Genomic DNA, 26,818 nt, shown 5'->3' on the forward strand with positions numbered 1-26,818 from the left:
TACAATGATAAACATGATAAATGAGTAAATTTAAGGGTCATCAAGGGTGTGTGTGTATATATGTGTGTGTGTGTGGGGAGGGTCTGCTAGAAACAGCATGAACTACTTGCCTGTCCTCCAACAGACTATCATCACTGTCTATGTCGGCTTCTAATGCTGCCTGAAGGTCGGCAATCCTCTTGAAGGCTATCTTTAAGTCCGACTGCCGTTGTGAACATTCCGTTTCGAAATCCTCCACCTGCTTTTCCTGAAGTACACAACAGCTCAGTTCAAAACATTTAAAGTAAAAATAAATTCCTTCTTACTGGATGCCTAAAATATTTATATTCAACCTTCCCTACAAACCAACACAGGACCTTGCAATAAACATCTCTGTCAATTTGTTCATTATTATACTAGTATTATTGAAAACAACATTTGTAAATAACATTTTATTTAAGTTATGCATTATTTACCAATGTTTGCCCTTGGTGGTAAATATATAATTTAAACCAATTCACCTAAATGTCACTTATAACAAACAGAAATTTATGAAGTCCCCTTTGCATGTATATTATGTATCTGATAATAAATATCGGAAAGTTTTACCTTTGCCAGTGTTTCTACCAGAAAGAAATGTTTGGGTATGGCGCTATGGAATTCACTGTAACCCCAGAAAAAAATGGTTTAAGTGTAGGGTTAGGGTTAAGAAAATCATACAGTAATGATAAGAGTAATTAATTTTGTCAAAAGGTTAACTTAAACAAAAATCTGCAAAACATTTGGGTGTGGTGCAATAACCATTTTACCCTCTGGCAGAAACTCTGTTTGCCCCTATATTATATATCTGATGATAAATATCAGAAAGTTTTACCTTTGTCTGTATATTACGTATCTGATAATAAATATTAGAAAGTTTTACCAGTTCTGTATATTACGTATCTGATAATAAATATCAGAAAGTTTTACCTTTGCCTGTATATTACGTATCTGATAATAAATATGAGAAAGTTTTACCTTTGCCTGTATATTATGTATCTGAAAATAAATATCAGAAAGTTTTACCTTTGCCTGTATATTATGTATCTAATAATAAATATCAGAAAGTTTTACCAGTTCTGTTTTTTTATGGCTTGCTTCCGCCTCTTTCTTCTGCATCTCGACAAACTCTTCACGGAACTCACGCAGCTGTTTCTGAGACCTGCGGAGAGCTTCTTCGGCAGACAGTTTTGATGTATTTAGTTCTTCTTTCTCTGAATTGACTTTCTCCAACTGATCTTTAACTCTGCATGCCTGTGTCTGTACAGAAGAAATTATCAGTGATAAAGACAGAGGGCCGAATTTACAAAGTCTGTTTCTCTTAAACACAGGTGTTTAAGCACTGTAAATGTCTGTAGTTACACGTGTGTAAGACATAAACAGGTGTTTAAGCATTGTAAATGTATGTAGTTACACGTGTGTAAGACATAAACAGGTGTTTAAGCATTGTAAATGTCTGTAGTTACACGTGTGTAAGACATAAACAGGTGTTTAAGCATTGTAAATGTCTGTAGTTACACGTGTGTAAGACATAAACAGGCTTCGTAAATTCGGCCCATTGCCGTAGCTAAACCATATATGATTTACAAACTGCAATGGGATATTTTTGTAAAGGTTTTGCATCTCCTAAGGTCATCTTGAAAGTGTAGTCTGAAAACCCTTTATCTTAATGTGCAGTTTAGCAAGTATAGTAAGGTAATTAGTGTGGACTGGCATCAATCTCTTATAAATAAGCCATGCCGAGAAGAGCCCAATCTCAAAACTTTATTTAAGTCTGCAGACTTTAGCAGTTTATTCTCTGCAGACTTTAGCAGTTTATTGTCTGCAGACTTTAGCAGTTTATTGTCTGCAGACTTTAGCAGTTTATTGTCTGCATTAGAAAGACCATTAAAAGTGCAGACCCTAGTTTCAACCTAAGTTTGGTTAATTTATGAACCTGTAACACATTTGGATAACGTTACAAGAGAGTGAAACAAAGTCTGTGACATTAAAATGGTGAAATACCCTTTAAAATAGACTAAAACTCGAATCCATAACCGCTACTTCTCATGTGAGTTTTAAAAATACATTTTGTGGTATTAGAAACACCAGGATGATCAGAAACACATCGGTTGTACAGAAATGTTATCTAAACAATAAAATATAAGTAATATTTGATTTTAGTGATCATAAACTGCTCTAATAGTGAAAAATATGCCTTAGTGTTTAAAAACTAGGGTCTGTCCTTTTAAGTTTCTCAACTTAACTCTATGCTACCTGTATCTGTACAGGAATTTTTTTATTAAAGTTTTAAAACTTTAACTGTATGCTATCCGTATGGGAAAGACTCTTAAGTTCCCAACTTTAACTCTATGCTATCTGTATTGGAAAAAATGTATTTATGTTTTCAGACTTAACTGTACGCTATCTGTATGGAAAGACTGTTAAGTTTGCCAACGTTGGGAAAGACTGTTTAGTGTCCGAACTCTATGCTATCTGTGTGAAAGACTACTGAAGCCCCCAGTCAAGATACTATAATTACACGGGGCCATAACAAAACAAAACGCTCACCTCTGCCCGTTGCCGCATGGTCTGCTCAAGTTCGAGCTTGGCCTCGAGTTCCCGCACCTTGACCTCCAGTCTGCTGACCGAGTGTTTGTCAACCGAGTTCTCCTCATATGTGGCCACCTTCGACGTCAAGTCGTCCACCTACAGACACAACAACACAATAAGACCAGTCTTCTGATAATATACTCTTCAAAAAAAGAAACGCAAAAGGGTACAAATGGGTTATAACTCCGATTTTATGTTTCCTACCGGTTCATGCTTTGTGAATATAAGGTCATTGCATATCCCAAACACATTCCCACGGTTACATTCGATAAAACGCAGCTACTGTAAAATAAAGTTTCAAAATGTGAATATTCGCAAAAACGCAGCCACGTGCAAACCATGTCACCACTGCACGTGCGTTGTCTGCACGTGCAACATGAACACCGACAGTATAAAAGTGCAGGGTGTTCGCTTGCCTGGCCTCTGTATCTGGCCGACAGTTGACAATCCAGGACATGCCACGTCTCAGTGAACCGCAGAGAAACAATGCCATCGGCCGACTAGACGCAGGCGAATCCAGAACGGCCGTTGCCAGGGCATTCCATGTGTCCCCAAGCACCATCTCCAGACTGTGGGACCGTTACCAGCAACATGGATCAACACGTGACCTCCCTAGATTCGGTCGACCACAGGTCACTACCCCCGGGCAGGACCGCTACATCCGGGTACGCCACCTTCGGGAACGATTGACTACTGCCACCTCCACAGCCGCAGCAATACCAGGTTTGCGCAGGATATCCGACCAGACCGTACGGAACCGCCTACGTGAGGTAGGAATTCGTGCCAGACGTCCAGTTCGAGGTGTCATCTTAACACCACAACACCGTCGACCATCCGACTGCAGTGGTGCCAGATTCATCGACAATGGCCTCAACTGCGATGGAGACAGGTGTGGTTCAGTGACGAGTCCCGATTTCTGCTCCGACGTCATGATGGAAGATGTCGCGTGTATAGGCGTCGTGGTGAACGTTATGCGGCAAACTGCGTGCAGGAAGTGGACAGATTCGGCGGGGGTAGTGTCATGGTGTGGGCAGCCATCTCACACACTGGCAGAACTGACCTGGTCCACGTGCAGGGCAACCTGAATGCACAGGGCTACATTGACCAGATCCTCTGGCCACACATCGTTCCAGTTATGGCCAACGCCAACGCAGTGTTCCAACATGACAACGCCAGGCCTCACACAGCACGTCTCACAACGGCTTTCCTACAGAACAACAACATTAATGTCCTTCCTTGGCCATCGATATCACCGGATTTGAACCCAATTGAGCATCTATGGGACGAGTTGGACCGACGCCTCCGACAGCGACAACCACAGCCCCAGACCCTGCCCGAGCTGGCAGCAGCCTTGCAGGCCGAGTGGGCCACCATCCCCCGGGACGTCATCCGTACTCTGGTTGCTTCAATGGGCAGGCGGTGCCAGGCAGTTGTCAACACACGCGGAGGCCACACCCGGTATTGACTCCAGATGACCTTGACCTTGGTGGTGTGTCCTATCACTTACTCACAATGGACTAGAGTGAATTGTGAACAATCCTGCAACATTTGGTAATTATCGGACTCACCATTCAATAATTAAATCAATTCTCCAAATGTTACGACAATGTGGTTTTGCGTTTCTTCTTTTGAAGAGTATACTTCAATATGTACACACCCATGTATATTCCAAATTTAATCACTTTTGATCAAGTTAACTTTGAGATAAAATTGATAAATTTTTTTGCAATAATAACAAGAGAATAATAGGGCTCTGCTACTTATGCAGCTTGGAGTCCTTACAAAAACAAACCAATTAGCTATAGAAGTCTTTAAAATTGCAAAATATCTAGTTACTTCCCTTGCCATGCAATTATACTTATAAAATAAACAACAAAAACCCCCAACTAAGTTATAATAAAGACTAAACACATATGTCCAAATGTAAACAATAATGCTTTATTTTATTGTTGAAATGACTACTCTTCCATATTTCTTAATGGCAAAACAAGAATGAAATTGTTCTAGTCATATGTTCTGTATGAACATTTCTCTTGTATATTTTCAAAATAAATTAACATAATTTGTTTTAAATTTTTAAAAATTGATATGTATTTCATACTTTGAAACAAGGCAATGTTATCCAATGGAATATTTGCCATATTTTATTCTGCATCAAGTTTTTGAATCAAGTTTGCATACAAGGAATTTGAGTACATTATGAGTACATTACCGTTTGTCTGAGTTGATCTTTCTGCAAGGACAGTTCTTGAATATTCTGTATTTGATCAGAGAGGGTGATCTGGTCAACAGATTGCTGCAATATCAAACATGCTTGTTAAAGTTATAACAAAAAAACCTTCCGATTTTTGTCTAATGACACCCAGAATACCTCTCCTCAATTGCTAGTGTCAAGCATATGGTAATGACAAGTCACGGACTAGATTACTGAACATAAACACACTGGCACCACATAAGGCTAATTTATCCCCACCCCCACCCCTCCAAACAAAAAAAAGAAAAAAAAAGAAAGAAAGAAATGTTTTATTTAACGACGCACTCAACACATTTTATTTAAGTTTATATGGCGTCAGACATATGGTTAAGAACCACACAGATTTTGAGAGGAAACCTGCTGTCACCACTTCATGGGCTACTCTTTCCAATTAGCAGCAAGGGATCTTTTATTTGTGCTTCCCACAGGCAGGATAGCACAAACCATGGCCTTTGTTGAACCAGTTATGGATCACTGGTCAGTGCAAGTGGTTTACACCTACCCATTGAGCCTTGCGGAGCACTCACTCGGGGTTTGGAGTCGTTATCTGGATTAAAAATCCCATGCCTCGACTGGGATCCGAACCCAGTACCTACCAGCCCGTTGACCGATGGCCTAACCACGATGCCACCGAGGCCGGTACAAAAAAAAGAAGAAAAGATTCAACCTTTTAGTAAGTATTTTGTCCCCCGAAAGCCTGTAATATACCAGTTGTAGAACACTGGCTGTAATATACCAGTTGTAGAACACTGGCTGTAATATACCAGTTGTAGAACACTGGCTGTGATACACCAGTTTAGAACACTGGCTGTGATACACCAGTTTAGAACACTGGCTGTGATACACCAGTTTAGAACACTGGCTGTGATGTACCAGTTGTAGAACACTGGCTGTGATACACCAGTTTAGAACACTGGCTGTGATACACCAGTTTAGAACACTGGCTGTGATACACCAGTTTAGAACACTGGCTGTGATACACCAGTTTAGAACACTGGCTGTAATGTACCAGTTGTAGAACACTGGCTGTAATGTACCAGTTGTAGGACACTGGCTGTAATGTACCAGTTGTAGGACACTGGCTGTAATACACCAGTTATAGAACACTGGCTGTAATGTACCAGTTGTAGAACACTGGCTGTAATGCTGTAATATACCAGTTGTAGGACACTGGCTGTAATGTACCAGTTGTAGAACACTGGCTGTAATGTACCAGTTGTAGAACACTGGCTGTAATGCTGTAATATACCAGTTGTAGAACACTGGCTGTAATGCTGTAATATACCAGTCGTAGGACACTGGCTGTAATGTACAAGTTGTAGAACACTGGCTGTAATGCTGTAATGTACCAGTTGTAGGACACTGGCTGTAATGTACCAGTTGTAGAACACTGGCTGTAATGCTGTAATATACCAGTCGTAGGACACTGGCTGTAATATACCAGTTGTAGGACACTGGCTGTAATGTACCAGTTGTAGAACACTGGCTGTAATGCTGTAATATACCAGTCGTAGAACACTGGCTGTAATGTACCAGTTGTAGAACACTGGCTGTAATGTACCAGTTGTAGAACACTGGCTGTAATGCTGTAATATACCAGATGTAGAACACTGGCTGTAATGCTGTAATATACCAGTCGTAGGACACTGGCTGTAATGTACAAGTTGTAGAACACTGGCTGTAATGCTGTAATATACCAGTCGTAGGACACTGGCTGTAATGTACCAGTTGTAGAACACTGGCTGTAATGTACCAGTTGTAGAACACTGGCTGTAATGTACCAGTTGTAGGACACTGGCTGTAATGTACCAGTTGTAGAACACTGGCTGTAATATACCAGTTGTAGGACACTGGCTGTAATGTACCAGTTGTAGAACACTGGCTGTAATGCTGTAATATACCAGTTGTAGGACACTGGCTGTAATGTACCAGTTGTAGGACACTGGCTGTAATACACCAGTTGTAGAACACTGGCTGTAATGAGAGACTAATCCAAGGTATCCATTGAGGGAGCCTGATCCCACAAACTCCTGCATCTCAGGCAGATGTCTGGCCATGTGTCAATAGTATTTCGCAATCTAGATTTAAAATAGAAAAAGTACAGGCAAAAATAGAGGTTCTAACATGTATCGTGATATCTATTTACCTGCTGTACAACTGCCTTGTATTTCTTCATTATGTCATTGAGGACTTCTTTGTTCTAACATGTATCGTGATATCTATTTACCTGCTGTACAACTGCCTTGTATTTCTTCATTATGTCATTGAGGTCTTCTTTGTTCTAACATGTATCGTGTTATCTATTTACCTGCTGTACAACTGCCTTGTATTTCTTCATTATGTCATTGAGGACTTCTTTGTTCTAACATGTATCGTGATATCTATTTACCTGCTGTACAACTGCCTTGTATTTCTTCATTATGTCATTGAGGACTTCTTTGTTCTAACATGTATCGTGATATCTATTTACCTGCTGTACAACTGCCTTTTATTTCTTCATTATGTCATTGAGGTCTTCTTTGTTCTAACATGTATCGTGATATCTATTTACCTGCTGTACAACTGCCTTGTATTTCTTCATTATGTCATCAAGGTCTTCTTTGTTCTAACATGTATCGTGATATCTATTTACCTGCTGTACAACTGCCTTGTATTTCTTCATTATGTCATCGAGGTCTTCTTTGTTCTAACATGTATCGTGATATCTATTTACCTGCTGTACAACTGCCTTGTATTTCTTCATTATGTCATCGAGGTCTTCTTTGTTCTAACATGTATCGTGATATCTATTTACCTGCTGTACAACTGCCTTGTATTTCTTCATTATGTCATTGAGGACTTCTTTGTTCTAACATGTATCGTGATATCTATTTACCTGCTGTACAACTGCCTTGTATTTCTTCATTATGTCATTGAGGACTTCTTTGTTCTAACATGTATCGTGATATCTATTTACCTGCTGTACAACTGCCTTGTATTTCTTCATTATGTCATTGAGGTCTTCTTTGTTCTAACATGTATCGTGATATCTATTTACCTGCTGTACAACTGCCTTGTATTTCTTCATTATGTCATTGAGGACTTCTTTGTTCTAACATGTATCGTGATATCTATTTACCTGCTGTACAACTGCCTTGTATTTCTTCATTATGTCATCGAGGTCTTCTTTGTTCTAACATGTATCGTGATATCTATTTACCTGCTGTACAACTGCCTTGTATTTCTTCATTATGTCATCGAGGTCTTCTTTGTTCTAACATGTATCGTGATATCTATTTACCTGCTGTACAACTGCCTTGTATTTCTTCATTATGTCATTGAGGACTTCTTTGTTCTAACATGTATCGTGATATCTATTTACCTGCTGTACAACTGCCTTGTATTTCTTCATTATGTCATTGAGGACTTCTTTGTTCTAACATGTATCGTGATATCTATTTACCTGCTGTACAACTGCCTTGTATTTCTTCATTATTTCATTGAGGTCTTCTTCGTTCTCCTCTAGTTTTGTCTGCAGATCACTCTTCTCTCTTAGCAGGTCCATTGCCTTCTTCTCACTCTACAAAACACAGCCAAGTTTAATATAGCTTTATTTCCGTATCATTCTAGTTTAATACTTCTCTCTACTCATGTCATCAACCAAGTTTAGTACTTCTCTAAACAAACATCATCCAAGTTTAATAGTTCTCTATACTCATATCATCATCCAAGTTTAGTACACTCTCAATACAAAACACATCCAAGTTTAATACTTCTCTATACAAAACACATCCAAGTTTAATACTTCTCTATACAAAACACATACAAGTTTAATATTTCTCTATACAAAACACATCCAAGTTTAATACATCTCTATACAAAACACATTCAAGTTTAATACTTCTCTATACAAAACATATCCAAGTTTAATAAGTCTCTATATAAAACACATCCAAGGTTAATACATACACAGAACTTCACATACGTTGTTTTCGCTTCCTATTTATTGCATGAGTTTATTTTGCGAAAGAACATATACCACGAGACCGCGTAGCAATAAATAGGAAGCGATAACAACGTATGTGAAGTTCTGTATTTATTACATACCTTCTTTTATGTTTTATAATTTAACGTCATAACACTACTTTGTAAAATCTATTATCAAAACTCATTTCATGGATTTACTTAATGCTAAGAATCATACTCTGCGGCAGCCTTGTGTAATGTTTCAAATATGATATGATGTCATTTGTAAATCATATATGACGTCAGTAAATAAAAGGCGCTAACTGCAATAAAAAGTTCCGGTGCATATTGCACATATGTGTGATACAAAATAAATTTATTACACGGTTCCAAAATGTCTTTATCACTATAGTAAGATTGAATAGGTATGTAATAAATGTACTTCTTTATACTAACATCATCTAACTGTCATATTTCTCTATGCACTTATCATTCAAGTTTAATACCTTTGAAATTATTATATGTTGCTTTTCTAGAAATATCAGTACCCTTTCAATATATAAGTTTTGTGTTAGACCCATCCACCTGGTTATATCATGAATAATAACATCGGCAAGGTTACCTCTTGTTTTGACCGTGACAGGTCTTCATTTTGTTGTTGCAAATCCTCAATTTCCAGCTCCATTCTCTTTTTAGCTTTAACTGCAGCAACTAATGAAAACTGAGCATCTTCAAGCTGAATAAAAACATATACCGTATACATTAGCTGAGTTTAAAAGAAGTCAATCTGAAATATTAAAATACCTCTAACAAACACCATAGATTCTAAACTATGTGGAATTTACAAAGCCTATTTATGTTTTACACGCATGTAACTACGTACATTTACAATGCTTAAACACAAGTGTTTAATAAAAAAAGGCTTCGTAATTTGGCCCAATAATACATACAGATGTGAATTAGTGTTTTGGGGAATGCTTAGAAGACATCATGACTTTCAAAGATTATTTAATACAGGTCCACCAACAATGAATTTCAAATAATTATTAGTAACAGAATTTGTCAAGTTATACAGTTAAACAAGCTTAAAAAGAGACTAATGTTATGTATAATATGATTGATCGAGCAGAAATACCTGATTTTTCAGATTATTAATTTGTGACTTTGTTCCCTCCATTGTTTTCTGCTTATGCAAACTGTTGCCTGTATCCTTCAGTAAAGCCCTTGTTTTCCTCAAATTGTGCCGCAAGCGTCTTTCTGTATCTGTAATTGAGAGTAATCTTAAATAACACACTGGCCTACGGTTTCAAACAAAATTGCATTAATACAAAACTTGAACAACATGCGACTTACAAGACACACGGTTAATTTCATAATAAAGTAAAGTTAAAACCAGACCTCCAAAATAATGTTTTGTCAAGTTGTAGTCACATATCAAGAGAAGACTTTATGTATGTTTTAATATCCAAAAGTCTATTTCATGTTTATAAAATTCCTAAAATAAAATTACTTTTTGACTCTAAAACAGCAATGTAATTTGCATGGTTTCTCCCTCTGCAGCTGTTTAACGTACTGAAAATGCTCATGAATGATATAACTTATGAATAACAATGACATCCTTGTTTTCAAATAAAGTTTGAAATGTTTAGCATAGTTATTTTGGAAGACGATTTGTGATGCATACTAGTGAAAGGAAAAACAAGATATTGTGAATCCAAAATAATACAGGTTTCATAAACCCAGGGATAGGTATCTGTTTAATTCTGGACATTTTGTCTTGTTAAATCTTGAGGGATGGAGGCGCAGAGGTACTGTATTAAGTTACCTAGTCTCTGGTGGATACGCGTGTACTAGCTGTAGAGGTCTACGAGGGGTGCGTGGGTACTAGTTACCTACACAAATGTAGTCACTGAGGGGTGTGCATGTACTAATTAACTAGATCTGGGGGGGGGGGGCACGGGTACTGGTTATCTAGATCTCTGGGGGGCGTGCGGGTACTATTTACCTAGATCTCGGGGGCACATGCATGTACTAGTTACCTAGATCTCGGGGGGGGGGGGGGGGGAGCACAGGTTACCTGGATCTCTGGGGTGTGTGCGGGTACTATTTACCTAGATCTCGGGGGGGGGGGGGGGGTGCATGTACTAGTTACCTAGATCTCTGGGGGTCATGCGGCTACTAGTTACCTAGATTTCTGGGGGGGCACGCGCTACTAATTACTTATATCTCTGGGGGGGGCATGCATGTACTAGTTACCTAGATCTCGGGGGGGGGGGGGATGCAGGGATCAGTTACCTAAATCTCTGGGGGGCACACGGCTACTAGTTACCTAGATCTCTGCAGGGCGCGGGTACTAGTTACCTAGATCTCGTTGGGGGGGGGGGGGGGGGGGCGCTCAGGTACTAGTTACCTAGATCTCTGGAGTGGTGCATGCGTACTAGGCACGGGTACTAGTTACCTAGATCTCTGGGGGGGTACTAATTACCTAGATCTCTGGGGGGCGCGTGGGTACTGACGTCCTGCAGCTGTCTCTCCAGCTGGTTCTTCTCGTCCATCAATCTCCGCTTGTCCTCGTACTCCTCCTCCACCTGCGACTCCAGCTGCCGAACCTAGAACATCAAAAATATACATCAACAAGGTTATCCAGCTGCCGAACCTAGAACATCAAAAATATACATCAACGAGGTTATCCAGCTGTCGAACCTAGAACATCAAAAATATACATCAACGAGGTTAACTAGCTGTCGAGCCTAGAACATCAAAAATATACATCAACGAGGTTATCCAGCTGCTGAACCTAGGACATCAAAAATATACATCAATGAGGTTATCCAGCTGGCGAACCTAGGACATCAAAAAATATACATCAACGAGGTTATCCAGCTGCCGAAACTAGAACATCAAAAATATACATCAACGAGGTTATCCAGCTGCCGAACCTAGGACATCAAAAATATACATCAACGAGGTTATCCAGCTGCCGAACCTAGGACATCAAAAATATACATCAACAAGGTTATCCAGCTGTCAAACCTAGAACATCAAAAATATACATCAACGAGGTTAACTAGCTGTCGAGCCTAGAACATCAAAAATATACATCAATGAGATTATCCAACTGTTGAAACTAGAAAAAACTAAAATATACATCAGAGAGGTTATCCAGCTGTTGAACCTAGAACATCAAAAATATACATCAACGAGGTTATCCAGCTGCTGAACCTAGAACATCAAAAATATACATCAACGAGGTTATCCAGCTGCCGAACCTAAAACATCAAAAATATAAATCAACAAGGTTATCCAGCTGTTGAATCTGGAGAAAACTTGGAGTGTTTTCTCTTTTATAGATACATTACCTGTCCTCAAACAAGGGCACCTCCCCCCCACGCAAGTGGTCTGGTCCGAACATCCCAACAGCCAATGGGATGGCCTAAATTCTTCTACTGCATACTGCTCTCTAGTTCCGGTCACATGACTGTAACTTCCTTCTTTTTCCCTGAGCGCATCGCACAGAGAACAGGAAGTGGGGAGGCCCGGGCGGGATAAAATCTTGAGGACAGGTAATGTATCTATAAAAGAGAAAACACTCCAAGTTTTCTCCATTTCTATAGACATTACCTGTCCTCAAACAAGGGCAGCATTCAACAGATGGTGGTGGGTGCCGAGATCTGTAGATGCTTGTGATAACTCCCCAAACCGGAAAGAGGCTGACTAGTGGAAGAATGAGGCCAACCCTGGTAAGCCCTCCTCCTAGGGATGCCCGTCACAGACCAATGCAGGTGATGTTAGTAACAACAACCAGAATGGTGGCATCCGTCAGCAGTGGCAGGTACGGCTCCCAGAACAAAGGACCAGGAGGCGGCTGCCACATCTCATGCTGGTTCTGACAGGGTGGGAAGTCGTAGCCACCAGGGATGCAGGTGTTAGGTAACCCTCACGTATTGAAGTGTTATTTTTGTAATAACAAGCGACAACCTAATGAGGTGCATCCGTCAGAACATTGAACAGAACAAGACCCCCGAGTGTTTTCTGTCTAGTACACCAAAGAACTGTTAGTTCAATAACGACAACAAATAACCACATGCAGTGCAGGGTAAAGGTTATCGAGACAAAAGTTCCGGCACCAGTACGTGAACTGTGCAAAAGAACAAAAGTCTAAGCAATCCTCACCTGTCGATTCGATGGACATCTCGGTATGCAGCCCAGAATCAGACAGACATCAACGGCGACGAGGACGGCTTGTATTCAACAGAGTCTGTGCAGCAACAACCGGACCCAGATGATGGAACCCCTCAACGTCTTCTGTGGAGATATCCCTCAGATAATAGTTGGCGAAGAAACAACCAGTGATAATGTGCTGAATGGGTGTGTTGCAGTGCAGGGACATTGTGGCAGCCAAGGCACGGAGTTCATACGGATTAGAAGCAGATGGAGCATGTAAACCCTCCTTCTGATAGGCGGTCAGGATAGAAGACCGGATCCAGGTGGCCACCGTGTTTTTGGTAATATCCCTCAACCGACTCTGGTTACAGGAAAGGAAAAGTCTTTTGCGATGTTGTCGAAAAGATCTGGTCCTCTCGATGTACTGGTGCAGGGCTCTGACAGGGCACAACGCCAAGTCCTCAACGTCCGCTGGACCAACAATAGAGGAGAGGGCCTGCACAACGTACGAACGAGGCGCTTGGTCTGGTAACTGATTCTTTGCAACAAAGTTCATGAGTAACCCCAAGTTGACTGCACGCCGATCTCGGTGAAAACATACCAAGTCTACATCAAGAGCATGGAGTTCTGAGACACAGGCAGCCGTGGCAAAACCGAGTAAAAACACCGTCTTCCGCGTCAAGTCTTGCAGGGAAGAGGATTCGATTGGCTCATAAGGTGCGGTCGATAACGCTCGTAACACCAGATTCAGGTCCCATCTTGGTGGCCGAAACCGGTATACTTGATCATCAAGGCGAAACCCTTTGATCATCTTATGGATCTCAGGAATACCCGATAACTTCGTTCCAGTAGCGACATCACGAACAGTAGCGATGACCGAAACGTACCCAGCGATGATAGACCCCTTTAATCGTAAAGTGGTCCGCAGATACAGCAAAAAAACCCCAGCAAAACGAAGTATCTGGATCGTCTGAGGTTTGAGTTTTTGCCGGACACACCATCGGTGAAAGCAAAGCCATCTGACGTTGTAAGCCGCAGTAGTAGATGATCTGTGCGCTTTCAAAATGGCCGCCGTAGACTGTGAAGAAAAACCTTTCTTTCTCAAACTCTTGGAGATAAAGTCCACGCGTGCAGTTGGAACAACTGCGGATGTGGATGGTATAGTCTTGACGTGGGATGCAGCAACAGATGATCCCAATCTGGCAGCGGTAAAGGATGTGGATCGGCAAGATGTATTAGATCTGGATACCACATCCTGGATGGCCACATTGGAGCAATGAGTAACAGGCGACAATGGTACAGCTGAAACCTCTGAAGCACCCTTGGAAGGAGGATTGGTGGAGGAAAAGCGTACGCGTCCATCTGTTCCCAGCTGATGGCCAAGGCGTCGAGATCCAGCACCGGAGACACACGTAAACCCTCAGCTGATGGTTGAATCGTGTGGCGAAGAGATCGATGTTTGTTGTCCAAAGTCTGTCGCACACCCATCGAAACGCTTCAGGATGGAGCATCCATTCCGTCGGCTGTGGAGACGACGGCCGAGACAGTGTGTCGACTAGTACATTGGAAACCCCTGGAATATGGCGAGCCCGAAGTTGCAACGGAATCTCGTCAACCAGCTTGTAGAGACGATAAGTCAACTGCAGCAGACTGCTGGAGTGGGTTCCGCCCTGACGGTTGATATAAGCCACCGCGGTGGTACTGTCTGTGGCTACCATGAGATAGGCGCCTAACAGCATCTCTCGCCAATGAAGGATGACGTAACTGCCAACATCTCCAACAGGTTGATGTGTAGATCGGCTTCATCTGGAAACCACAGCCACCAACAGGGACTGGACTGCAAGGCGACTGGTAACCGGATCAGCAAATCTGCGTTATTGTACTGAATGCATGGATTCAGAAACAAACTGGATACCGCGACCTCTAAGCATAAAATGTTGCGCCGACGTCAAAATTACTCTTGCAATGATACTTCATGAAACAGTAATAGAGTGATTCAGGAATCAAGACATCGGAAACAGCGACCCTGTGATACAGGCAAGAGCCAAGACAGCGTAGCAACTCGCTACGCTACATGCCCGATATACCTGGAAGTGAAGCAACGCAAAACAGCAACCGGCTAAAATCCATGGCCGTCACACCACCCGGTGCGAAACAGCAGCAGAGACCATCTAGACAGCATCGGTCACGAACTCTGGCGGTAACAACAGTGAACGTCAGTGAGTTGATAAGCCGCAATGAACCATAGGAAAACGGTGACGGTAAAACCCCCATACCACGTGATGGCAACTGGATAACTTCCGGAACCAGCGGAAGTAGCGACTGTCTTGCATCGCCACCGGATATAGAGAATGATCTGCCGAATGTCGCTGAACCTTCCTCGAACAAGAGAATATCGGTGCACGGGATCTCAACACAAGTGACCAGACCAGTAGACTGTCTTTGTCACCAACCCGGAACGCTTGTAACGTCGAACCCCTTCACAGCAAAGAGCCGTATGTAGACCACAGGTCTGCCAAGATTACCGGCTTGTGCTGAAAGTCGAGAATGGATCGCTTCAGGCAAGTCGGTTGACGATAGTGTGCAATCGTAGTGCACATCGACGTCACGGAAGATATAAGGTAGACCAACATCAAAGTCGACGGCTAGAACAAGGCATATCCTCTGGCATATGGTCGCCAGGAAAACATCAAATAGGACAGCATGTACAAACATGTACGCTGAACTGAAGCCATCGACAGGACGTGCCAATCTGTAAGTTCTAGGAAGATGTCTGGTTCCGCCGGAAACAGCGTCATCCAAGGCCGGCGCCACACCGTTGAAGGATAGGTTGAAGACGGGATACGTTCGTTGTGACGAATGGGGAACGGCACAAACGAAGTCTACTCAAGTAAACCTCAACATCAGATCAGTCCTCAAACGGAAACCTTGTAGAATGGTGCCAGTGGACTGTGCAGTGACGAAAGCATATACACTGCAGCGAGACAATCAGTCACAGCTATGTGGGTCACTGCATCTGGATCTTCTATAACGGAAGGTGCCGACGCATCATCTGGAAAATCAGTCAGTAACCTGGCACAGGCACTTCAATCCAATGTACTGGCTGCAATCGGAAACACGAACGGTGAGCCGATGACGCAATTTTCCAGTTCGTTACAGGGCTCCGTCTGCTTGCTGGAACAACGATCCGCACGGGCCGGTTACTGGTAGCCGTGTAAACCGACGGGGGCCTGTGGCAGCCAACGATCGAATGCTGACATCTGCCGGTGGAACCTCCGTGGCGATCATCAAAACCGGACCCTTCTTGGCTGAAACCGGTGGATGGGCCAGCAGCGGTAGCATATCAGATATGACAGCCAGACAATCCCTCAGTGACAGGTGGTCCACCGCATCCAAATCTTCCAGCACCGCAAGAACCGATACATCATCAGAAAGTCATGTAGCACCCGTGAACAGGCCAGTCGCTCTGGTCATGGCCCGATGGAGATACCGGAGAACCGGACCGTGGGCGGTCCCGTGTGGATACCAAGGAACGGATGACCACATCGTCGTTGGATGTGGCAAGGACGGCAACATGTCGTAGACGGCCGCCAAGCAATCCCTCATAGTCATATGGTCCGTAGAGTCGGGCTCTTCAATGACAGATGCCGCAGGCGCTTCATCACCAAAGTCTCGTAGAACTTGAGCATAGGCCAATCGATGTACTGTAATGGAAGCCGCCGGTTAAACCGGACCGTGGATGGTCCCATCTAGCCCTCAGAGGCCTTGGAAGCCACATCAACTGAAGGTTGGCACTGACGATCTGTGGAACCCGTAGGGAGCCATACAGGGCATGTGGAACGGCTACGGAGAGGACTTCCCCGCCGAAGATCGGTGAGCCTTGGAATCCGTGGAGCGTCTATCTGAATGAGCCGGCTTCTTAGAGGGCTGCGTAGAGACTGCAGGCCTGTCATCCGAAGTCTTAGGTATCGGTGGAGCTGAAGAAGCCGCACCCCCTGAAGAGGGGACTGGAACCGGACCTGACGCCACTGTTTCTTCCAGCATGGTCGGTAGAATTGAACGTAACACTTCCGCCACGGAGTCAGCAATCGAAGGCGAAGATTCCACCTTCTTGGTCCTCGCTGACACCACCTTCAGGTAAGCCGCGAACTCGACATCAGACAAGCCCAAACAAAGGTCGCATCTAGAAGTGAGTGGACATAAGTCGTGTGGGTCGCCGCCGGCACTAACTTCTTGCAGCATAAACACGCTCGAACTAGTCGCTGAAGATTATCAGATATGATAATAGTAATTTTTCAATCTGTGAAAAGAAAGAAAAACCAACCATAACACAAATACAAAGCCGGTAAATAATGGCGTCCGACACGACAACCAGCGATATAACAACATTTCATGTAATTAACACTTGGCAAGTCAAGCGAAATACGCGAAAGACATACGAAAGGTAACGAAAGCTAACGAAAATTAAGGTGAAAAACATTTCACCCAAACACAAAGCCAGTCAACAAAGACGCCATTTTGCAAATGGCGTCCGACATGACAACCGGCAATATAAACAACATTTAATGTAATTAAACGCTTGGAAAGTCAAGCGAAATACGCGAAAAAAACATACGAAAGCTAACGAAAACGAGGTGAAAAACATTTCACCCAAACATGAATACAAAACCAAAGGTCTTATAAAAGTTGACTCCAAACAGAGCCAAGCAAAAGGATGTCCAGACCCTTTAGCGAAGAGAAAAAGAAGGAAGTTACAGTCATGTGACCGGAACTAGAGAGCAGTATGCAGCAGAAGAATTCAGGCCATCCCATTGGCTGTTGGGATGTTCAGACCAGACCACTTGCATGGGGGGGGGGGGTGCCCTTGTTTGAGGACAGGTAATGTCTATAGAAATAGAAAAAACTAAAATATACATCAGTGAGGTTATCCAGCTGAAAAAAACAAGAAACATCTAAAACAACCTAGAAACAACAAAAATATACATCTGAAACTGACGAACCTACAACATCAAAAATACACCTCAGTGGGCTTGTCCAGCAGACGAGTGTAAAAACTAAAATATATTAATATTTTTTAATGTTCTGGATGACTGATATTTACAAAATTAAATGCTACTCATGAATTACTTACAAAATTTTTGTGAAACTGACAATGAGATGATACAATTTGTAATTTGTGAAGTATCCAGTTTGTACAGAGCAATAACGGACGAAAAGTTAATTCAGTTTGTCCTGAAAATCAAACTTGTTTGTAATAGTACATGATAAAGCTATACACAAAATGTCAGCTCAATGGCTCTACACTTTGTGAGAAAAACATCCAGAAAACTATGTGGGACAGGCGGATGGACGGACAGACAGAGATGGATGGACAGACAGACATGAACAGAAGGATGGAGATAAAACAGACAGTCAGAAGGATGGTGATGAAACCTACAGTTTCCTGACTGGCAGGGGACTAATAAGTAACAACAGACATTACTTTTTTCTGCATCTTGAACCTGAGCTCCTCCAGCTCCTCCTCCTTCTCCTCCAGCTCCTTGGAGTGCTGCTGTTTACTCTTCTCCACATTCATCTCCAGACGCAGTTTCGCCTGCAAGTCAAAACATCAATGTGAACATCAAAACACTTACACACGATTAGTCTTTGACAAACATCAATGTGAACATTAAAACACTTTATACATGACCAGTCTTTAACAACATCAATGTCAATATCAAACCACTTTACACATGACCAGTCTTTGACAAACATCAATGTGAACATCAAAACACTTTACACATGACCAGTCTTTAACCATATCAATGTCAATATCAAACCACTTTACACATGACCAGTCTTTGACAAACATCAATGTCAACATTAAAACACTTTCCACATTACCAGTCTTTAACAACATCAATGTCAATATCAAACCACTTTACACATGACCAGTCTTTAACAACATCAATGTCAACATCAAACCACTTTACACATGACCAGTCTTTGACAAACATCAATGTGAACATTAAAACACTTTACACATGACCAGTCTTTAACAACATCAATGTCAATATCAAACCACTTTACACATGACCAGTCTTTGACAAACATCAATGTGAACATCAAAACACTTTACACATGACCAGTCTTTAACAACATCAATGTCAATATCAAACCACTTTACACATTACCAGTCTTTAACAACATCAATGTCAACATCAAAACACTTTACACATGACCAGTCTTTAACAACATCAATGTCAATATCAAACCACTTTACACATGACCAGTCTTTAACAACATCAATGTCAATATCAAACCACTTTACACATTACCAGTCTTTGACAAACATCAATGTCAACATTAAAACACTTTACACATGACCAGTCTTTAACAACATCAATGTCAATATCAAACCACTTTACACATGACCAGTCTTTAACAACATCAATGTCAACATCAAACCACTTTACACATGACCAGTCTTTAACAACATCAATGTCAATATCAAACCACTTTACACATGACCAGTCTTTAACAACATCAATGTCAATATCAAACCACTTTACACATTACCAGTCTTTGACAAACATCAATGTCAACATTAAAACACTTTACACATGACCAGTCTTTAACAACATCAATGTCAATATCAAACCACTTTACACATGACCAGTCTTTAACAACATCAATGTCAACATCAAAACACTTTACACATGACCAGTCTTTACCAATATCAATGTGAACATCAAAACACTTTCCACATGACCAGTCTTTAACAACATCAATGTCAATATCAAACCACTTTACACATGACCAGTCTTTGACAAACATCAATGTGAACATCAAAACACTTTACACATGACCAGTCTTTAACAACATCAATGTCAATATCAAACCACTTTACACATTACCAGTCTTTAACAACATCAATGTCAACATCAAAACACTTTACACATGACCAGTCTTTAACAACATCAATGTCAATATCAAACCACTTTACACATGACCAGTCTTTAACAACATCAATGTCAATATCAAACCACTTTACACATTACCAGTCTTTGACAAACATCAATGTCAACATTAAAACACTTTACACATGACCAGTCTTTAACAACATCAATGTCAATATCAAACCACTTTACACATGACCAGTCTTTAACAACATCAATGTCAACATCAAACCACTTTACACATGACCAGTCTTTAACAACATCAATGTCAATATCAAACCACTTTACACATGACCAGTCTTTAACAACATCATGACCAGTCTTTGACAAACATCAATGTCAACATTAAAACACTTTACACATGACCAGTCTTTAACAACATCAATGTTATCAAAACACTTTACACATGACCAGTCTTTAACAACATCAATGTCAACATCAAACCACTTTACACATGACCAGTCTTTAACAACATCAATGTGAACATCAAAACACTTTACACATGACCAGTCTTTAACAACATCAATGTCAATATCAAACCACTTTACACATGACCAGTCTTTGACAAACATCAATGTGAACATCAAAACACTTTACACATGACCAGTCTTTAACAACATCAATGTCAATATCAAACCACTTTACACATGACCAGTCTTTGACAAACATCAATGTCAACATTAAAACACTTTACACATGACCAGTCTTTAACAACATCAATGTCAATATCAAACCACTTTACACATGACCAGTCTTTAACAACATCAATGTCAATATCAAACCACTTTACACATGACCAGTCTTTAACAACATCAATGTCAATATCAAACCACTTTACACATGACCAGTCTTTAACAACATCAATGTGAACATCAAAACACTTTCCACATGACCAGTCTTTAACAACATCAATGTCAATATCAAACCACTTTACACATGACCAGTCTAATGAATGGCTTAGAGTTGCTGAATCAGCCACTACTAGGTGGAATATCAATAACTGTAATGCACGGTCTAGAGTTGCTGAATCAGCCACTACTAGGTGGAATATCAATAACTGTAATGCACGGCCTAGAGTTGCTGAATCAGCCACTACTAGGTGGAATATCAATAACTGTAATGCACGGTCTAGAGTTGCTGAATCAGCCACCACTAGGTGGAATATCAATAACTGTAATGCACGGTCTAGAGTTGCTGAATCAGCCACTACTACGTGGAATATCTATAACTGTAATGCACGTTCTAGAGTTGCTGAATCAGCCACTACTAGGTGGAATATCAATAACTGTAATGCACCGCCTAGAGTTGCTGAATCAGCCACTACTAGGTGGAATATCTATAATGCATTTTCGGGAGCATAAGAAAAGAAATCTGTTCCAACCAATCTCTTAACAAAAAGGGCTATAATTTTGTCTGCCATTTATTAGATACTCATTTAATTTTGCAGTAATAATGACCTAATTAAAGGTAATGTAATGTCTTCGTACCTGTTCCAGGTGTTGAATTTGCCCAGCCTGGTCATCCAATTCCTCCTCCTGTTCACGAAGCTTTGAATCCAGCTCATGCTTTGCACGTTTTAGTGTTACAACCTGTTACACAAACAAACAAATCCTTTAGCGGACCTATTGAACATAATAAACCTAGAGAGGTTACTGTCTGAATATCTCAAGTATAGATCAATAGAAAGACGCCCTAAGAATTTAATTAAATTTGTAAAGTTTTATCTTTCATCTTTGGGATATTACCAAGCCTCACGCTATCGTTTGTCAAAGTCGCCAATTGCAGGGGAAAAAAAGCAACTGCGAAATAATTTTCGGTTTGGCAAAACAATTTGGGAAAGGTTTTTTTTCATCTCGATTATAATTAATAATTGGTAATAATAATTACAAATTCCTTTATCTTTCATAACATATTGATAACAACGGCAAAATTGCATGTGATGTTTGTGGCAATTATCAATATTATCTCACCTCATTGTTATCTTTCTCAGTTGCTAGGAGATCGTTTAGTTCTTTCTCCAGCCGCTCGGTCTTATCAATCTGAGACTGAAGATCCATTCGATACCTCTGAAAGTTAAACACAATGAAAGCATTTAACAGATCAATGAAATTATAAAATGACAGAGCTATCTAACAACATTCTATACTAATAAAGTGGAACACATATTTTATGTTTCAAACATTACAACTAAAAAGGAAAATCAGTGCTGATACCTTTAAATCATTTCGAGTGTGTATTTTTCTGGAGTTTCTGTCTCAGTTGATCTTACTATTAACAAAAAAATGTTGCCTATACCTCTAGATTGTTTTTGAGGATGTATTTCTTGGACACGAGCTGGTCTCCCTCTTTCTGGAGTATCTCTCTCAGTCAACTTGTTTATAAAACCAGCATGATTAATAAAGAAAACCGTTGCCAATACCTCTAGATTGTTTTCTAGTGTGTATTTCTCCGACACGAGCTGGTCCCTCTCTTTCTGTAATTTCTCTCTCAGTCGACTTGTTTATAAAAACTTACGATTAAAAAAAAAAAAATGTCAATACCTCTAGATTGTTTTCAAGTGTGTATTTCTCCGACACGAGCTGGTCCCTCTCCTTCTGTAGTTTTTCCCTGAGGCTGTGCTCATCGCGGACGTCCTCGTGGGCCATGTTGAGCTCGGCGTCAAAGCGTCGCTGCTTGCGCTCCAGCTCATTGTTGCGCGCCATCTGCTCCTCCAGGTGGAGTCGCATGTCTTGCATCTCCTGGGTGAGGCGCTGCACCTTCTTCTTCGACAGCTGCACCAGGCGGCGCTGCTCCTCAGCCTCCTCAACCGCGTCATGCAGCTGCAAATACAGTGAAACCTCTCAAAACCAAACCAGACCATTTGTAAACCGGAATTCCTTCAAAATCAAACCAGACCATTTGTAAACCTGAATTCCCTCAATACCAGACCAGACGATTTGTAAACCTGAATTCCCTCAATACCAAACCAGACCATTTGTAAACCGGAATTCCCTCAAAACCAAACCAGACCATTTGTAAACCTGAATTCCCTCAATACCAAACCAGACCATTTGTAAACCTGAATTCCCTCAATACCAGACCAGACCATTTGTAAACCTGAATTCCCTCAATACCAAACCAGACCATTTGTAAACATGAATTCCCTCAATACCAGACCAGACCATTTGTAAACCTGAATTCCCTCAAAACCAAACCAGACCATTTGTAAACCTGAATTCCCTCAATACCAAACCAGACCATTTGTAAACCTGAATTCCCTCAATACCAAACCAGACCATTTGTAAACCTGAATTCCCTCAAAACCAAACCAGACCATTTGTAAACTGGAATTCCCTCAAAACCAAACCAGACCATTTGTAAACCTGAATTCCCTCAAAACCAAACCAGACCATTTGTAAACCTGAATTCCCTCAAAACCAAACCAGACCATTTGTAAACCTGAATTCCCTCAAAACCAGATGTTATTCATGGTCCCTTTTTAAATATCTGTGCAGAAAAGAACCTCTCTAAACTGGATACCTCTTAAAACGAGACTATTTACTTGGTCCTGAGTGTGTCCGTTTTAGAGGGGTTTCACTGTACGTGCAAGTCAATATCAGATTGAAAGTTTATTTTAAAGTTGTTGTTTTTTATTATCATCCACAAAATCAAGTTAAAAGTATGAGGGCTTGTACCGAGCCTTGTGAATATCAGGCCCAGTGCTTATAAAAGTTATTTAGAGTCTAGACTTAAATTCTCTAATAGAGTCTGAGATTTAAACGTTAACATAATCACCTACTCTGAATAAGTAGCATTCTACTTTAATACATGAACTCCATCTTGGCTAGCCTCTTTGGAAAGGTATGATAATGGTCAAAGTTTATTTTGTTTAACGACAACATAGAGCACATTGATTAATCATAGGCTACTGGATGTCGAAGATTTGGTCTTCGAGAGGAAACCTGTTAATTTTTTTTATTAGTAGCAAGGGATCTTTTATATGCACCACCCCACAGACAGTATAGCACATACCACGGCCTTTGATATACCAGTCATGGTGCACTGGCTGGAGTGATAAATAGCCCAAAGGGCCCACTGATAGGGATAGATCCTAGACTGACCAGGCATAAGTTAACGTCATGGTAATGTCATACAAAATGCATGCCTGTGAATTCATTAAAGATTAGAATTCAGACTCTAAAAGTTCATAAGCATGGGCTCAGATTGAATGTTTTTATTAAAGTTTGTTTTTCCTTATTCACAAAATGAAGTTACAAGTATGAAAGAAAGAAGAAAGAAGTGTTTTATTTAACAACGCACTCAACACATTTTATTTACGGTTATATGGCGTCAGACATATGGTTCAGGACCACACAGATTTTGAGAGGAAACCCGCTGTCGCCACTACATGGGCTACTCTTCCAATTGGCAGCAAGGGATCTTTTATTTGCGCTTCCCACAGGCAGGATAGCACAAACCATGGCCTTTGTTGAACCAGTTATGGATCACTGGTCGGTGCAAGTGGTTTACACCTACCCATTGAGCCTTGCGGAGAACTCACTCAGGGTTTAGAGTCGGTATCTGGATTAAAAATCCCATGCCTCGACTGGGATCCGAACCCAGTACCTACCAGCCTGTAGACCGATGGCCTGCCACGACACCATCGAGGCCGGTTTACAAGTATGAGGGCTTGTAACAAATTTCATCAGCTACTGTAACATCCTCACCAGCTATACATTACATTGTTTAGGACAGTGCTTGTCAAATGAAGCCGATAACCATAAAATTTTATCAGCCATTACAACTTCTGCACAGACTACATATTAACTGACATCTAATATTTAGAAATTACTTAAAGAATAAGAACGAGAACCGTTTGTGGTCAGCACTAAAATCAATATTAATCCTGATTTTTTTCTTTTTTCTCTCTCTGTACCATCCGTTTCTCTAAGATTTTATTTAAAAACTCTTCCTTTGACAGCATACACCTTACTGATTTCTCCATGACATTATTTACTCTTTTCACAGCATAAACCTTACCCATTTGTCAACAAATATTTACCTTATGGATTTCTCTATGGTATAATTTACAAACTCTATAGTTCCTAGCATGCACCTTACCTGTTTCTCAATGATTTTATTTAACGTATGGATTTCTCTGGTATTATTTACAAACTATTTCATTCTCAGCATGCACCTTACCTGTTTCTCAATTATTTTATTTAACGTATGGATTTCTCTGGTATTATTTACAAACTATTTCATTCTCAGCATGCACCTTACCTGTTTCTCAATTATTTTATTTAACGTATGGATTTCTCTGGTTTTATTTACAAACTATTTAATTTTCAGCATGCACCTTACCTGTTTCTCAATGATTTTATTTAGAAACTCTTTTACTCCCAGCATGCACCATATCCGTTTCTCAATATTATTTACAAACTCTTTGGTTTCCAGCATGTACCTTACCCATTTATTAATATTATTTACAAACTCTTTGGATCCCAGCATGCACCTTACCCGTTTCTCAATATTATTTACAAACTCTTTTATTCCCAGCATGCAGCATACCCATTTCTTGATGATTTTATTTACAAACTCTTTTGTTCCCAGCATGCACCTTACCCATTTCTCTATGATTTTATTTACAAACTCTTGTTCCCAGCATGCACCTTACCCCTTTCTCTCTGATTTTATTTAGAAACTCTTTTATTCCCAGCATGCACCTTACCCATTTTTCATTATTATTTCAAAACTCTTTGGATCCCAGCATGCATCTTACTCATTCATCAATATTACTTAGAAACTCTTTTGTTCTCAGCATGCACCTTATCCGTTTCTCTATGATTTTATTTAGAAACTCTTTAGTTCCCAGCATGCACCTTACCCCTTTCTCTTCAATTTTATTTAGAAATTCTTTTGTTCCCAGCATGCCTCTTACCCGTTTCTCATTATTATTTCAAAACTCTTTGGATCTCAGTATGCACCTTACCCATTCATCAATATTATTTAGAAACTCTTTAGTTCCCAGCATGCACCATACCCTTTTCTCTATGATTTTATTTAGAAATTCTTTTGTTCCCAGCATGCACCTTACCCGTTTCTCGATGATTTTCCTCGACTGCAGTTCCATGTCCATCTCCTCTTCGTGCTGCTGTGCCATCCGCTTCCTGGTGATCTGCAGCTCCTTGACGATTCGCTCGTACCGCTCTTTGTACACAGAGTCATTTCCTGTGATGTTTATTACACTCTGTTAATGTCTTCAATAGCAGTTCACAATGTTACCCATTATCATTAACATCTCTCTCAATGCAATCTGTATTAGTATTTTATTTTAAATTTATATTTGAAATTATATTGGCATTAAGATTCAAAGATGACCTCCTTGGCACACCCCACACTTATCTGGGCTGTCTGATATGGACAGTGGCTAGTATGAGGTAAGTCAGTACAGTGGCTCGAAACATCTCTACTGAAACTTTGGGTAAAAGCCAATATTGGGATGCTAATATAGCCCTTATCAGCTTTAACACTGATGGCTTAACCACTAAACAGACAGGGTTTTAAAAAAAACAAAAAAACTTCAGATCTCGGAACAGGAAGTAAAATATGGTCTGCATGTTATGTTTTCAAAATAGCAGGCCAACAGAAATATGTCCTGCTAAGAAAAAATATGGCCTGCTGTAAATAATACAGCATGTGGTTTGGGATAGTGCGTGAAAAATTAGGACCTTTGAGATACATTTTAGAACATTATAGAATTAAAATATATCAAAATCTTGAGCAAAATAACAGATGAGATCATCGTACGTAAATCTGTCTCATGAAAAATGACCACAGATTTAAAAAAATTGTTTTAGCAAGCTGCTATTTCGAGCTCTGGACTTGTATTTCAATGTGAAAACTCTAGCATTTTGACAGAAAATAA

The 26,818-nt window shown here is 40.6% G+C and overlaps 1 protein-coding gene across 3 annotated transcripts in view; it reads right to left on the reverse strand.

Annotated features, from left to right (window-relative positions):
• LOC121369334 (unconventional myosin-XVIIIa-like) overlaps window positions 1-26,818 on the reverse strand; it is a 115,744-nt gene that overhangs the window by 4,759 nt on the left and 84,167 nt on the right. For all 3 annotated transcript variants that reach the window (XM_041494326.1, XM_041494327.1, XM_041494325.1), the window contains exons 24-36: window positions 25,988-26,121; window positions 22,452-22,730; window positions 21,882-21,977; window positions 21,399-21,500; window positions 18,456-18,566; window positions 11,295-11,418; window positions 9,945-10,072; window positions 9,432-9,545; window positions 8,307-8,423; window positions 4,823-4,906; window positions 2,569-2,706; window positions 1,093-1,278; window positions 111-247 (exon numbers count right to left, since the gene is read on the reverse strand). In XM_041494326.1, coding sequence (XP_041350260.1) covers window positions 111-247; window positions 1,093-1,278; window positions 2,569-2,706; window positions 4,823-4,906; window positions 8,307-8,423; window positions 9,432-9,545; window positions 9,945-10,072; window positions 11,295-11,418; window positions 18,456-18,566; window positions 21,399-21,500; window positions 21,882-21,977; window positions 22,452-22,730; window positions 25,988-26,121 — 1,750 coding nt within the window. The remainder of the gene's footprint in view (window positions 1-110; window positions 248-1,092; window positions 1,279-2,568; window positions 2,707-4,822; window positions 4,907-8,306; window positions 8,424-9,431; window positions 9,546-9,944; window positions 10,073-11,294; window positions 11,419-18,455; window positions 18,567-21,398; window positions 21,501-21,881; window positions 21,978-22,451; window positions 22,731-25,987; window positions 26,122-26,818) is intronic.

This window comes from Gigantopelta aegis, chromosome 3 (genome assembly GCF_016097555.1).
Source record: "Gigantopelta aegis isolate Gae_Host chromosome 3, Gae_host_genome, whole genome shotgun sequence".
NCBI classification, from domain to species: domain Eukaryota; kingdom Metazoa; phylum Mollusca; class Gastropoda; order Neomphalida; family Peltospiridae; genus Gigantopelta; species Gigantopelta aegis.